Source organism: Mus caroli, unplaced genomic scaffold (genome assembly GCF_978045245.1).
Source record: "Mus caroli unplaced genomic scaffold, Mus_caroli_1 scaffold_6, whole genome shotgun sequence".
Taxonomy (NCBI): Eukaryota; Metazoa; Chordata; class Mammalia; order Rodentia; family Muridae; genus Mus; species Mus caroli.
The window spans coordinates 66713182-66728669 of NW_028227261.1; the positions used below are offsets into that span (position 1 = coordinate 66713182).

Consider the following 15488-nt stretch of genomic DNA (forward strand, 5'->3'; position numbering starts at 1 on the left):
GGAGCCATGACCAATGGACAGACTTGCCCAGACCTAGTCCAGCATCATATTATTAAACAAAAAAGGGGGAGATGTAGGCAGCCGCGGGCCTAAAAGATGGTGCTGGCCTCCGGTACACCGGCGCCGTAAACAACACCATTGCACAGGCGCTAGCCCGAATCTGGTGACAACCCCTCCCGAGCAGGTGCATATGAATCAAAGTGCCGACAGACTGACCAATCCCATGAGGACACATAGCTCTCCCCAGTGCTGGGGTGTATATAAGCAGTCCTCCCGGGGTTTCCGGAGTTCCCCCGTAGCATGAAGGTGTTCCTAAAATAAAAAAGGCTGTTGAGAAGAATCCGACCATGTTGCGTTTTTTCTTGCTGGATGAGGTGAGCACAACAGAACTCCATCAATGTAATCCACTATAAACAATCTCAAAGGAAAACAAAACCACATGAATACTCTCAATAAATGAGGAAAAAAATCTTTGATAAAATACAATACCCCATCATGTTAAAAGTCTTAGAAATATCAGGAATTCAAGGCCCATAACCAAACATAATAAAAGCAGTATATAGCAAACCAATTGCCAACATCAAACTAACTGGAGAGAAACTTGAAGCAATCCCACTAATATCAGGCACTAGACAAGGGTGCCCACTCTCTCCCTATCTATTCAGTAAAGAACTCAAAGTTCTAGCCAGAGCAATTAGACAGCAAAAGAATGCCAAAGGAATACAAATCGTAAAGGAAGAAGTCAAGATATCACTATTTGCAGGTGAAATGATATATATTTAAGTGGCCCCAAAACTTCCACCAGAGAACCCCTATAGCTGATAAACAACTTCAGCAAAGTGGCTATATATAAAATTAACTCAAACAAATCAGTAGCCTTCCTCTACTCAAAGGATAAATGGGCTGAAAAAGAAATGAGAGAAATCACACCCTTCACAATAGTCACAAATAATATAAAATATATTGGTGTGCCTCTAATCAAGCAAGTGAAAGATCTGTATGGCAAGAACTTCAAGTCTCTGAAGAAAGAGATCAAAGAAAAAGTCAAAAGATTGAAAGATCTCTCATGCTCATGGATTGGCAGGATTGATATAGTAAAAATTGCCATCTTACCAAAAGCAATCTACAGATTCAATACAATACCCACCATAATTCCAACTAAATTGTTCATAGAGTTACAAAGAGCAATTCTCAAATTCATCTGGAATTAAAAAACCAAAAAACAAAACAAAACAAAACCCAGGATAGTGAGAACCATTTTCAACAATAAAAGAACTTCTGGGGGGAATCACCATCCCTTACCTCAAGCTGTACTACAGAGCAATAGTGATAAAAACTATATGGTATTGGTACAGAGACAGATAGGTAGATCAATGGAATAAAATTGAAGACCCAGAAATAAACTCACACACCTATGGTCACCTGTTCTTTGACAAAGGAACTAAAATCATCCAGTAGAAAAAAGACATCATAGTAAACAAGTGGTGCTGGTTGAAGTGGCAGTTGGCATGTAGAAGAATGCAAATTGATCCATTCTTATCTCCTTGTACAAAGCTCAAGTTCAAGTGGATCAAAGACCTCCACATAAAACCAGAGACACTGAAACTAATAGAAGAGAAAGTGGGAAAGAGCCTTGAACACAGAGGATATTTTCCTGAACAGAATACCAATGGCTCAGGCTCTAAGATCAACTGTACACAAATGGGATCTCATAAAATTGAAAAGCTTCTGTAATGCAAAGTACACTGTCAATAATACAAAACAGCAACCTACAAATTGAAAAAAGATTTTTAACAAGCTTACATCTGATAGAGGGATAATGTCCAATATATACAAAGAACTCAAGAAGTCAAGAAGTTAGACTACAGAGAACCAAATAACCCTATTAAAAATAGGGTACAGAGCTAAACAAAGAATTCTCAAATGACGAATCTTGAATGGCCGAGAAACATCTAAAGAAATGTTCAACATCCTTAGTCATCAGGGAAATGCAAACCAAAACGACCCTGATATTCTACCTTACAACCATCAGAATGGCTAAGATCAAAAATTCAGGTGACAGCAGATACTGGAGAGGATGTGGAGAAAGAGGAACACTCCTCCATTGCTGGTGGGATTGCGCTGGTACAAACACTCTGGAAATCAATCTGGTGGTTCCTCAGAAAATTGGGAATAGTTCTTCTACCTGAGGACCTAGCTATACCACTCCTGGGAATATATTCAAAAGATGCTCCGCCAGGCAGTGGTGGTGCACACCTTTAATTCCAGCACTTGGGAGGCAGAGGCAGGCAGATTTCTGAGTTCAAGGCCAGCCTGGTCTACAGAGTGAGTTCCAGGACAGCCAAGGTACACAGAGAAACCCTGTCTCGGAAAAAAAAAAAAAGAAAGAAAAGGAAAGGAAAGGAAAGGAAAGGAAAGGAAAGGAAAGGAAAGGAAAGGAAAGGAAAGGAAAGGAAAGGAAAGGAAAGGAAAGGAAAGGAAAGGAAAGGAAAGGAAAGGAAAGGAAAGGAAAGGAAAGGAGGGGAAAGGGGAAAGAAAGGGGAAAGAGGGAAAGAGGGAAAGGGGAAAAGGGAAAGGGAAAAAGGGAAAGAGGGAAAGGGAAAGAGGGAAAAGGGAAAAAGGGGGAAGGGAAAAAAGGGGGAAAGGGAAAAAGGGGGAAAAGGGGGAAAGGGAAAAAAGGAAAAAGGGAAAAAAGGAAAAAGGGAAAAGGGGGGAAAAGGGAAAAATGGAAAAAAGGGAAAAGGGAAAAAGGGAAAAGGGGGAAAAAGGGAAAAAGAGAAAAAAGGGAAAAGGGGGAAAAAGGGAAAAAGGGAAAGGGAAAAAAGGGGAAAGGGAAAAAAGGGGAAAGGGAAAGGGGAAAGGGGGAAAGGGAAAGAAGGAAAAGAAGGAAAAGGAAAAGAAGGAAAGGGGAAAAGGGGAAAGGAAAAGAAGGAAAAGGAAAAGAAAACAAGGAAAAGGAGGAAAAGGAAAAGGGGAAAGGAAAGAAAAGAAAAGAAAGAAAAGAAAAGAAAAGAAAAGAAAAGAAAAGAAAAGAAAAGAAAAGAAAAGAAAAGAAAAGAAAAAGAAAAGTTGCTCTAACATATAACAAGGGCACATGCTCCACTATGTTCATAGCAGCCTTGTCAGAAGGCTAACCAGAAGTTGAAAACAACTCAGATGTTCCTTAAAAGAGGAATGGATACAGAAAATGTGGTATATTCACACAATGGCATACTACTCAACTATTAAAAACAATGACTTCATGAAACTCACAGGCAAATGAACTGAACTAGAAAATATCATCCTGAGTGAGGTAACCTAGTCACAAAAGAACACACATGGTTTGTACTCACTGATAAATGGATATTAACCAAAAAGCTTGAAATACTCACAATATAACTCACAGATCATATGAAGCTCAAGAAGAAAGAATACGAAAGTGTGGATGCGTCAGCCCTACTTAGAAGGGGAACAAAATAATCATGGGAGGTAGAGGGGGAGGCACCTGGGAGGAAGAGAGGAGGGGAAGGAAAAGGGGGGACAGTATCTGGTGTGGGAGGAGACAGGTGGAGAAATTCAGAGGGTCAGGAAATTGAACAGAGGTATATAGCAGTAGAGGTGGGGGTAACTGAGGGTAGACATTAGAAAACCCTAGATGCCAGGGAAGCAAGAGATCTAAAGGAAATGCAGGGACAAAGAGTGAAGCAGAGACTGAAGGAAAGGCCATCCAGAGACTGTCTCACCTAGAGATCCATCTCATCTGCAGATACCAAATCTTGACACTATTGTTGATACTAAGAAGTGCTTGCTGACAGGAGCCTGATATAGCTGTCCCTTGATAGCCTCTGCCAGAACCTAACCAATACAGATGTGGATCTTGCAGCATACCATCGGACTGAGCACAAGGACCCCAATGGAGGAGTTAAGGGAAGGACTGAAAGAGCTGAAGGGGTTGCAATCTCATAGGAAAAAAACAATATCAACCAACCAGACTGCCCCCGCTCCACCCCCAAGCTCCCAGGGGCTAAATCACCTACCAAAGAGTATATATGGAGGAACCCATGGTTTCAGCTGCATATGGAGCAGAGGATTGTCTTGTTTGTCATCAATGGGAGGAGAGGCCCTTGGTCCTGTGGTGGCTCAATACTTCAGCATAGGGGGATGCTAGGGCAGTGAGGCAGGATTAGGTGGGTGGGGGAGCACCCTTATAGAAGCAGGGTGGAGAAGGGATAGGATAGGAGGTTTGTGGAGGGGAAACCAGGAAGGGGGACAACATTTGAAATATAAATAGATAAAATAATTTTTAAAAGAAGGCAAAATATGAAATTGGGAGATTATACAGGAGTCCTAAAGGATTCTGGCAGACCTTGCCCTTCTCCCCTAGTCCCTCTGCCTTGCTATAAAGCATTAGACAGGAGTTGTTAAGCTAGCCATCAAGGGGCTATTTACATATTTGCCCACTTAATTCACCTAAGCATGACTACCAAGGTCTAGGTATTAAAGTACTGAAAACCAGCAAACAAAGGCCTCCTTGTGGTTCCCCAAATTAAGCTGTACAATATCAAACACCTCATCCTAACAGAGGTTTCCCTCCTTTTTCTTTCATTAATTGCCATTTGCCTATGGGCCATGTTTGCTTCCTCTCTATCCAGAGGCTGTCCTTTGTGCTCCCACCCCCAGGACAGTATCTCTTCCCCTTCTTCCTCATTCCCTTCCCCTTCCCCCTAGTCCTCCATCACCTGTCCTTGTCTCTTATTCTTGGTCCTTTGTCTTTCTAGGTCAGGTAAATGACCTTTGTGCTAAGAACATGGTTGTGGAGTGTCTTGTAGAAATACCGATCTCTTTACACAGTTTGACAGGAGCAAGATCTTATGCCTGATCCCTGCACAGTGTGTTGTCTGGGCATTCAGAAGAATACGATACACAGGAGAAAAGGAAAGACTTAGGAATTAACCATGAATGGATAAGAAGCTCGAGACAGATAAATCTAATTGGCTGAACACTATGCAATGTCATATGCAACTACAATACTTGGCAGCTTGATTATGTATATAATTTCTTTACTGAAAAATACCAGTATAAACAATATAAAATTTTAAAATAATTAAAGAATGAACAAATAAAACACATTACATTTAGTAATAATTTATAAAAAACATAACTTTACCAAATTATGTGGCAATATATGTTACATCACACAGATAGTTAAATAAGTGAATAAATAAACACAAATAAATAAATAAATACAAGCATACATACATACATGCATACATACATGTATACATAGAAATGAATTGAAGGAGAACAAATGCCTTTGCAGAAATATTTAGGCAAATTGTTTGAATTCCTGCCAAAATGAGTAACAGTTTTGGGATTTCAGAATCAGAGCAGTGAGATGCAGTGTTCTAGTCCAGGGAAGGTCTCTCCACACTTTGTCTCAGGACTCACTCCTTCTCACTCAGGCTTGCCAGCAAGTTGGCTGAGGAAGACAGGGCTCTCCAGACTTCTGCTCTGACCACCTCCCAGGCACAGGGGCTGTGTTTCTTCTCTCTCAGGTACACAGTGATCCTATGGAAGTATTTCCTCACAGCCAGCAGGGAGTCTTCCTGGGTCAGGGGGGATTCCTGCACCCCGACCTGTTGCATCAGACAGGCTTTGAGGTCATTGAACTGCTGATGGAGGTCATTGCAGAATGAGTCTAGGAGGGTTGCATCCCAAGCAGCAGATGAGTTCTTTGATGAGAAGAGGGTCAGGATCTGTTGGGTCAGCTCACTCAGGACAGGGATGGCTTGAGCCTTCTGGATCTGCTGGGCATCCACCTTCTCCTGGGGGAATCCAAAGTCCTTCCGGTCCTTCAGGCAGGAGAGAGGGGAGAGTCTCCTCATTTTTACCAGGAGTGTCAAGGCTCTCTTGTTCCTGAGGTTATGAGTCTGAAGGAGATCACATCCTAGAGAGCAGGTTGACCAGTAGCTCAACATCATCAGGACCATCAGGAAAGCACAGAGCCTAGCCATGGTGAATGTTGCCAATACTCCTGGTCTTCTGGGCTGTTTGGTCCTGATCCTTCCCCTCTAGGTTCTCTGAAGACCATCCTGGGTGGATGTGTCTTAAATAGGGCAAGCACTAGTTTTTACTTTCTGAATGCCCTTCCATCACTTTCCACTTGTCTTTTCACTTTCTTTAACTCATTCTCTGCTTGCGTCTGGATGTTTTTCTAAACCATTGTGGTTTTCATTATTGCTTCCTCGTTCACTGGACCTCACCAAAAGCTTTCTTACATTTCTTTTCCTAATTTGAATTTTCATTAACTGTTACAGCACTGATAAACTGTCCTTACTTGAAATTTACATATTTAGTATAAATCAAAGTTTTCTGTAAAATAGTCTATAAACATTAACCAAATTGATTTTATAATTAATTATTATTTTATTTATATTGCTTACAAAGTATTTAAATCATAATAGAAGGTATGGTTGTATGTTTCTCTCAATTAATATACATTGAAGCAAAGGGATACTTTAAAAGTTCCCAATATTTAAAGTCCTAAATTTGGTTTGTTTGTTTTTTTTTTTTTTGAGTTACCTTCATTAAAAGTAGCATAAATTTCCATGAAGCTTGATTTAATAATCACTGTATATTAGTTATTTATCTGATGATTTTAGTGCCATCAGGAGGATGCAGGGTGCACAAAGCTTGCTATTAAACTCAATGAGCTGAGTGTGAAACCACAGTTGCATTATAGAACCAATGCATGTACAAGAGCCGTCATCACAACATTCACAGCATTACAGGTTTGTGCATTCTCTATCTATCTATCTATCTATCTATCTATCTATCTATCTCTATCTCTATCTCTATCTCTATCTCCCTTTCTCACTCTCTATCTCTTCCCCCCTCTCTTTCTTTCTCTCTCATTCACACACACATACAATCACACAGAATTGCACATTCACGCAAACACTCACTTGTGACAAAGGCACCTCATGTGGGTTATTATCCTCTACCTGCATTCTTCTTTAACACACTGAATTCTTTCAGTTTAAAATTTCTTCTCTGTGGTTATAGCACCTTTTCCCTGATTTTTCTCTTTCATTGCATGGAATGTTGTTCTGATTTTATTTGTTATATTTATACATGGTCTTTTAGCTACCTGTGTCTCTGACTGTCACTTTCAAATCTTTTTCCAGAAATTCAAAACTTTGCTTTTTCTCTCAGAAATCTACCAGGCTCTTGCACATTCTTGGTTTTAAAGCACCTGACAAAAGAAATCCCAGTTGATTTATACTCCTAACAGACCAGTATTTGCTCCCCAGTGTCTGCTTGGAGACCCTCATTTGTTTTTTTTCATTTCTTTTTGTGTCATTTCACAGGACTGAGAATCCAGCAGAAATGGTCATAATGTTTTGTGCCCATCTCAATAAACTGAAGAATCAGAAACTCAGCCTTGTTTCATTTCCTGAAGCAAACAGCACAATCTCCCTTTTTTTACAAGTTAAATATCAGTGTCATTATTTGTCACCCATTTTTTTGTGAATAACACTGTAGTTCATAATTTTTCAGACACAAATATTATAAAATTTGGAGACTTACTTAATAATTAAAATAGGCAATAGGGGAGATAGCTGAATCAGGAAAAAGTTCTTCCGGTAAATGAAGAAATAGCTGATTGGTTTCTGAGAAGTCATGTAAAGGCCTGTCGAGGAGTACATGCCTGTAACCTTGACTCTGGGGAAGAGGCCCAGACCTGTACCTGTAACACTGTATTAGTCAGTGTTTTCCAGAGCACTTGAATTTATAGAATTTCTATCCGTTATACTCTCTATATATATGTATATATATGAAATATACACACATGTGTATTGTGTGTGGTATTAGAATGACTTACAGGATGGGGTCCAACCAATTCATAAAATGTCTGCCTATGAATGTAAGTTCAAAGAATCCAATAATTGTTCACTAGGATGGATTTCTTAGCTGGCATTCACTATGTGCCAGATTCCAATACCATTAGGCTCTAGTGTCAGTGAAGGAATGGATTGCTGGCAAGGGGAAAGCACACAGGCAACAGCAAAAGCATCTTTCTTCATGGACTTACACAGGCTTCCAGAAGAAGGCCTGGCTCATAGCACAGGTGAGTCTTCACACCTCAAAGATCTGAATTAAAGCTGTGTCTTTCCATTTTAGAGATCTTGATTAGGGTGGATTTTCCCACTCCAAGTTAAGCAAATCTTAATCACAGGTGTGCTCCTAACTTTGGGTTGTCAGTTAATTTCATTTTATTCAAGTTGACATCCAAGAACAGCCATCAAAAGATAACAGGCCAGTCAGTCTGAGAGCAATGGTGAGCCCTTGATTAAGTAAAATATCCAGTCACAGAAAATGAAGTCAAAACCTGACATTGATTGACATCTGGCAATAACTGTACAACAAATGTGTCCAATAGAGATTTTATAATCTAAAACATGTAACAACTATTTGTTGCAGTTAATTAAAATTAACTATTTATTATTCATAAAGTGAGTACAAAGTCTACAGCAGGGGCTGGAGAGATGGCTCAGTGGTTAAGAGCTCCGACTGCTCTTCCAGAGGTCCTGAGTTCAAATCCCAGCAACCACATGGTGGCTCACGACCATCTGTAATTAAATCAGATGCCCTCTTCTGGGGTTGTCTGAAGACAGCTACAGTGTACTTACATATATTAAATAAATAAATTTAAAAAAAAGTCTACAGCAATACTGAAAAATAAAAGAACTGGTACAGGTGACACCAGCCTAAAACTCACAATATTTTACAGACCTATAATGATAAAAAGAGCATAGGTTTGGTATCTGAACAGATGGTTGATCTATGGAATAGAATTGAAGACCCATATAGAATTCCTTACACTTACTGAAATCTTATTTTTAAGAAAGAATATAAAAGTACACACTGGAAATAAGAGACCAAATGAATGGTGCTCATCTAATTAGATGGTTGCTTCTACAAGAATAAAAATAGATCCATCATCCTGAAAAAGACTGAAATATCTAGCATCAAGAACCTTGATATATGACTTGATACACTAAATCTGATAAAGGAGAATGTGGTGAATAGGCTTCAACTCATTGGCAAGTGCAAAGGGCTATGGATGTGCTGAACTGTGCATGTAGAAGATAGAAATGGGTGTCACGTACACTCTATCACTCTCTTCTGAATACCTTCCCCACAGTGCCTCACACTGGCCTTGAAGCTTTCTGATTAAGCTAGGATGTTGGCCAGATTATTGGGGTGAACTTCCTCCTTTAGTTAAGATGTTACTGTGTTCTGCTCTATGTCAGTGGGTACTGGTCACTGCAGCTCAAGAATAGCAGACACCGAGAACTGGATATAGCCGTTTTCACACTCTCAATCCTGAAGCTTGACAAACTTGGCAGTCTCTAGCTTACATGGTGTTACTGTACACAGATGTGTCTTCATGGACAGCTGTGTGATGCTCCCTGACTGTAATGTCCTTTCTATGTGGCCTGGGTGTGCATTGAATCAAGTATGCTTATGAGTGTAGGAATGATAGCTCACCTACTGCATTCTCCTGTCTCAGTCTTTCCATTTCTTCTCTTGATTCCCAAATTTTGTTAATAAGAAAAAGTTATTGAATCAAAGGTGTGGAACAGTTCATGTTTGCTGAGCATGTTGATATCTTGAGCTATTTCATATTTTTTTATCATTTAACCATGAAAGTGATAAAAGTTACATTAAAAATAACCACCAAAGAAAGAGTACAGGAAGTCATATCTTAAACATGTTTAGTAGTCACACTAATAGCTATTTATCCAATAATTAAAATCCTCAACAAAGTCTACTTCAATTACAAGATCTGTACTACTGTAACTCACCTTGATAATCACTTGATTTTTGGCAAATACACAAATCACCAATGTATTTCCATATCTATATCTATAGATATAGATATATATCACTTATTCATCTGCTCTCTGTGAGGAATCAGACATGGAGACACTCATTTGGGCATTTTCACCTTCCAAAGAGACAGAGACATCATTCTCCTGCCCATGGAGTCAAGGGCCAGAACAAAACATCAAGGAGGAAGTTTTTGAAATTGAAAAGGAAGAGAAGTTCTAGCATTTCCTTGGCAGTTCTACATACAGATACACATTTCATTCATCTGTTCCAGTGTCCTTCAAAACTCAAAGAGGCTGAGGGGTCAAGAGTCCCTGGTATGTTGAGCCATGTCCCTGTAAATTACAGATCTTGCCCCAATAGACGTATGAACTAAGTTAATCTGCATTGATTTAGAGTGACCATGGCCTGGAACATAGATTCACATTGCACCATGTGCATGCGCCATTGTGGAGTAGGTTACCTGAACTACTGAGGTCACAGATCAAAGACAGTCATAAATCAGCATTGAGTGAACTCAATGTTGCTGGCCTCAGCAGGCTGAGGAGCAGGTGAAGAATCTCTTTTATGGCTTCACATGCAATCTTACAGAATTACGAGCTCAGGGTTGGTTGAATCAGTTTCTCAATGCATTACGTACTGATCAAAGTGATTTGAATTTGACTATGAATCCCTACAGTCCCAAGGGGGACTGCACACAGACCCCTTCTTTTCCAGAGATCTTCAGTTGTAGGAGACTAGAGGGAAAGGGCACAAAAGACCTTTCTATGCATACTTATCTGTCTGTTGTTCAGAAGACATGACCTACAGACCCGAGGGGGCTTTTCCTTCCTGAGTTTGAAGGGAATAGAGTCTTCCTGAAGTCAGTTCTTCTGGGGAAAAGTGTATTTTAGTGTGGATGAAACTCTGCCAGGAAACAGAATTCATAAGGAACTTGCTGGTTTGTTCTATGCATACCAGGCCAGTAGGTGGCTCTCTTCTTCTGTACATTTTTCTCGTGATTGAAGATTTGGTTTTCCTTTCCTTTCTCTCTTTCCTTCCTTTCTTCTTATTTTCCTTATTTCTCTTCTCTTCTCTTCTCTTCTCTTCTCTTCTCTTCTCTTCTCTTCTCTTCTCTTCTCTTCTCTTCTCTTCTCTTCTCTTCTCTTCTCTTCTCTTCTCTTCTTCTCTCTCTTCCTTCCTTCTTTCAACTTCTTTTTCTTTTTTCTGTCTTTCTCCTTTCTTTCTTCCTTTCTTCCTTTCTTTCTTTCTTTCTTTCTTTCTTTCTTTCTTTCTTTCTTTCTTTCTTTTTTCTTTTTCTTTGATGAAACAGCATTAGGTCATTAGAAGAACATTGTTGTAGGTCTAAAATTAAGAGGAAATCCTCATACATGAGCGTTTCATTCAAACCTTGAGCTCCTTCATTCTGGTTTCCACAGTAGTCATGTGTTTTCATAAGAAAAAAAAAACCTCCAGTCAGGAATCAAGATGTAATAGACAGCAGCTGTACAGTGAGCAGAGCTGGGTTATGCAGAGAGAATGAGGAGCACACACTAGGGCTTCCTGCATCAGAGAGGAGACAAGGGCAAGGACACTGAAGGATGGAATCTGGAACAGCAGGTAGGTACTGGGAGTCTATCAGAGAGAAAGCTGTGTGTGCACAGATATGTACATATATATATGTACATACATGCATGCATATATAAAGTTAATGTACTTTAAAAAAGCAAAGCTATGTACATACATACATGCATATATAAAGTTAATGGTATTATAGATCATATATACAGGACATCATATACAATATATGCATTTATCTGTAATTCTGTAATTAATTTCTGTAATTCTGTAATTACTTTCAATTTCAGTCTAACACACTGATACCCATATATTTGTCAGCCATTAATTCTTATTGAATATTGAATTCAGTGATTAATCTTCCGTGGTGCCCTATGTGTCTAGTGGCATAGATGTTCAGTTACTTATGACAGACAGCAAGAGCTTTCCGTTCCTCAACTTTCTGTACTTTTCCATTTGCTTTTTCTTCTTTCCTGAGGTGTTGATTTGATGGTTGATATCTCCAATTCTGTTCTATTTCTCTTCTCTACTTTTCCTAGAAAGAAAACCCTGGTGCAGGTTTATGGCACAGAACTAAAAATACAATGTCTTTGGAAATGAAAATCTAAGGAAGGAACTGATGCATCAACCAAATGACAAAGTAGTAGCAAAAATGTTAGCCACTAAGAAAAAAAATCTATGGCTATTAATAAGATAATGTTATGAAAGTGACTATACTTTCAGGTAGTCTTCAGCATCAATGCAATCCGCATAAAACTTTCAGTAATATTAACCTGAGAAATTTCATATTTAAAATATATGTTGAGCCATGAAGATAACAAAGAACAAAATCAGTGCTGTATTCATACTGTCAGAGAACCTGATTTGAAATTAGAGCTTATGTCTAAGAGAGGGTTCCTGCACTGGCCAATGCTTACCATAGAACCCTCTTACAGTCCTTGACAATGAAAAGAAAGACTCACAACTGGTCACTTAGAAGAAAATAAAGGGCTGATTTCCTGGCCTCAGAGATCATTAAAGAAGAGGGACCAGAAGAATTGGAAGAGCCAGAGGCAGTGGATGACTGCAGCAAAGCTGTGTTCTAAGACACAACAGGGTAGTTACTCATGTGAACTGAGAGTGGATATGACTGAATGAACAACACCAAGCCATACAAAATATCAGCTTAGAAAATGGAAACAATTTCACCCCCAGTTGAGGAACTATGTCAACTGATGGCTGCTAGGAGAAACAGATTCAGGTACCCTCAGGGAAGGGTCCCTAAGAGCGGCTACCCAAGTTCCACAAGATGGTGCTACTCATAGTTCAAAGAAGATGAAACAAAAGTAGCAATGAGGAGGAGGAGGAGGAGCAGGGAGAGGAGGAAGAAGAGGAGGATAATGAAGAACAGTAACAGACAGAGAAGAAGTAGAAAATGGGAAGAGGAAAGGTCCAGGAGATAGAGGATCAGTGGTGTTTCAAGGGGCTAATTTTATACTCATTTCACTTCCCTGGTGGGATTTATTCCTAGGACTGGTTTGTGAGGTTATTATGAGTGGGCTTAATTCCCAGTTTCTTCGTGGCTTGCTTTCTGTGCTATATAGGCAGGCTAGTCATTTTTCTTGATCTTTATTCTTGATCTCACTCATATTTAGAATCAAAACCAATTAAACTCATTAATTATGAGTAGATGATAAGTATATGACATCACAGAAATCAGGTGCTAAATTAATCCAGAGAATATTTTGTCAAATTGGACTAAGGAATATGACAGGAGCAAGATTCTCTGGTTTCTACTGCACAGCATACTGTCTATACATCCAGAAAAATACTGCATACTAGAGAGAAGAAGATAAAAAGATTTAGGGTTTGTCTAAATACTGTACAGTGCATGTATGTATCTTCTCTGATATTTAGAAACTGTTCATTTGTACAATATTTATAATGTAGGCTCTAATGTTAAAAATATTTGATAATGTTAAAGAGATATCAAATTAACTAATCTAAAGTGTCTTATGAATCAAATTTATTTGAATAGAAAATAAGTTAATTACAAATGATAATTTGGTACATCAAAAATATAAGACTGAAATATTTAACACAATGACCTTAAATTATATTAATAGCACAATAAATAAATAAATAAATAAATAAATAAATAAATAAGAAAGAACAAATGGATTCAGATACAAACATGGTTTTGCATATTGAAAATAATTGCTCAAGATTGCTGAAACATCTATGCAGGTTGTTTGTACTCATATATGAAAGTTATGAGAGTTTTTAAAGGAGAGCTTATAAAGTGAGATGCAGTGTTCTGGTCCAGAAAAGTCCTCTCCACACTTTGTCTCAGGACTCACTCCTTCTCCTCACTCAATCTTGCCAGCAAGTTGGTTGAGGAAGACAGGGCTCTCCAGACTTCTGCTCTGACCACCTCCCAGGCACAGAGGCTGTGTTTCTTCTTTCTCAGGTACACAGAGATCCTGTGGAAGTATTTCCTCACAGCCAGCAGGGAGTCTTCCTGGGTCAGGGGAGGTTCCTGTACCCCCACCTCCTGCATCACACAGGCTTTGAGGTCATTGAGCTGCTGATGGAGGTCATTGCAGAATGAGTCTAGGAGAGTTGCATTCCAAGTAGCAGACAAGTCTTTTGATGTGAAGAGGTTCAAGATCTGCTGGGTAAGATCTCTTAGCACAAGGATGGCTTGAGCCTTCTGGATCTGTTGGGTATCCACCTTCTCCAAGGGGAATCCAAAATCCTTCCTGTCCTTCAGGCAGGAAAGAGGGGGGAGTCTTCTCATTTCTTCCAGGAGTGTCAAGGCCCTCTTGTTCCTGAGGTTATAAGTGTGAGGCAGGTCGCATCCTAGAGAACAGGTTGACCAGTAGCTCATCACTATCAGGATCATGAGGAAAGCACAGAGCCTAGCCATTGTGGGTCTTGTAGATGCTGGTCGCTCTCTGGGCTGTGGGTTTGAGTCTTCTCCCACACGTTCTCTGAGAGCCTGCTGTGCACATCTCTCTTAAATAGGGACAAATACAAGTTTCTCCTTTCCCAATACCCTCCCCTTGCTTTCCAATTCTCTTTTCACTTTCTTTACTTCACTCTCTGCTTGTGTCTGGGATTTTGCCCTCCCCTCCCCTGCCCCCTGGGGATGTGGGTTCAATCATTGCTTTCAGTTTCACTACTGCCCTCAGAAAGCTACTCTCCAGGGTTTCTTTTTAAATGACACTTAAATTGTCATTAACCACTACTCCACAGATATACAATCTCTGTGTGAAAACTGCACATTTACTGCAAACACAAAATTTCCCCTATGACTGTATTTTAAAGTTATTGTAATTCATTTTACAACTTTTTTGTTTTATTTATACTATTTACATAAATATTTCTGTCAAAAAGTAAAGTATGGGGGTAACTGGAACCAGTAGGATCCAGGGATGCAGGAAACCTGCCCGACAAATTTTGCTGGTCAGCACCAGTCTACCTTGGGCTCAAACGTAGTGGACAGTCCCATGGTCCCCAGAGGAGTCTCCACTCCCAGGTGTTCTAGCATGTCCAGGATTTTGGGATCACTGTTGAGTAGAACACAACATCTGTTCCAACACCACCAAAAGTGACTGGGACCAGCAGGATCAGGAGATGAAGAAAACCAGCCCAACCAGTGGCTTGGGTTCCTTCCAGTTGGCACTGGTCTAGTTTGGATGCAAACTCAGAGGACAGTCCCACAGCCCCCAGAGGAGGTATCACTCCCAGGTGCTCTAGCATGCCCAGGATGTTAGGATCCCAGGATCTTGGTCACACCAGGATCTCAGGGTTGCAGAGGAAGCTTGACTCCCAGGAACTCTGACACACCCAGAATCTCAGGATCACAGGATGCGGCAATCACAGGATTACAGAGACAGCTGGACTCTGAGCTATTCTGACTCAACTGGGATTACAGGGAGGACAGGCTCCAATCAGATACAGCAAGGGTAGGGAGCTCTTGAGATAATCAGATGGCAGGAGGCAAGCATAAGAACAGAAGCAACAGAAACCAAGTTTACTTATCATCCTCAGAACATTCTCCCACCATAACA

The 15488-nt window shown here is 39.9% G+C and overlaps 2 protein-coding genes across 2 annotated transcripts; both read right to left on the bottom strand.

The window, feature by feature from the left end:
- Positions 1-5423: 5423 nt before the first annotated feature.
- LOC110288628 (interferon alpha-5-like) lies at positions 5424-5993 on the bottom strand. Its single transcript, XM_021154923.3, has one exon. The coding sequence runs from the start codon at positions 5991-5993 to the stop codon at positions 5424-5426; it is 570 nt and encodes a 189-aa protein (XP_021010582.2).
- Positions 5994-13768: 7775 nt separating this feature from the next.
- LOC110288627 (interferon alpha-4) lies at positions 13769-14350 on the bottom strand. Its single transcript, XM_021154922.2, has one exon. It carries the CDS (start codon positions 14339-14341, stop codon positions 13769-13771), a length of 573 nt encoding a protein of 190 aa, XP_021010581.1. The 5' UTR covers positions 14342-14350.
- Between the last annotated feature and the right edge of the window lie 1138 nt (positions 14351-15488).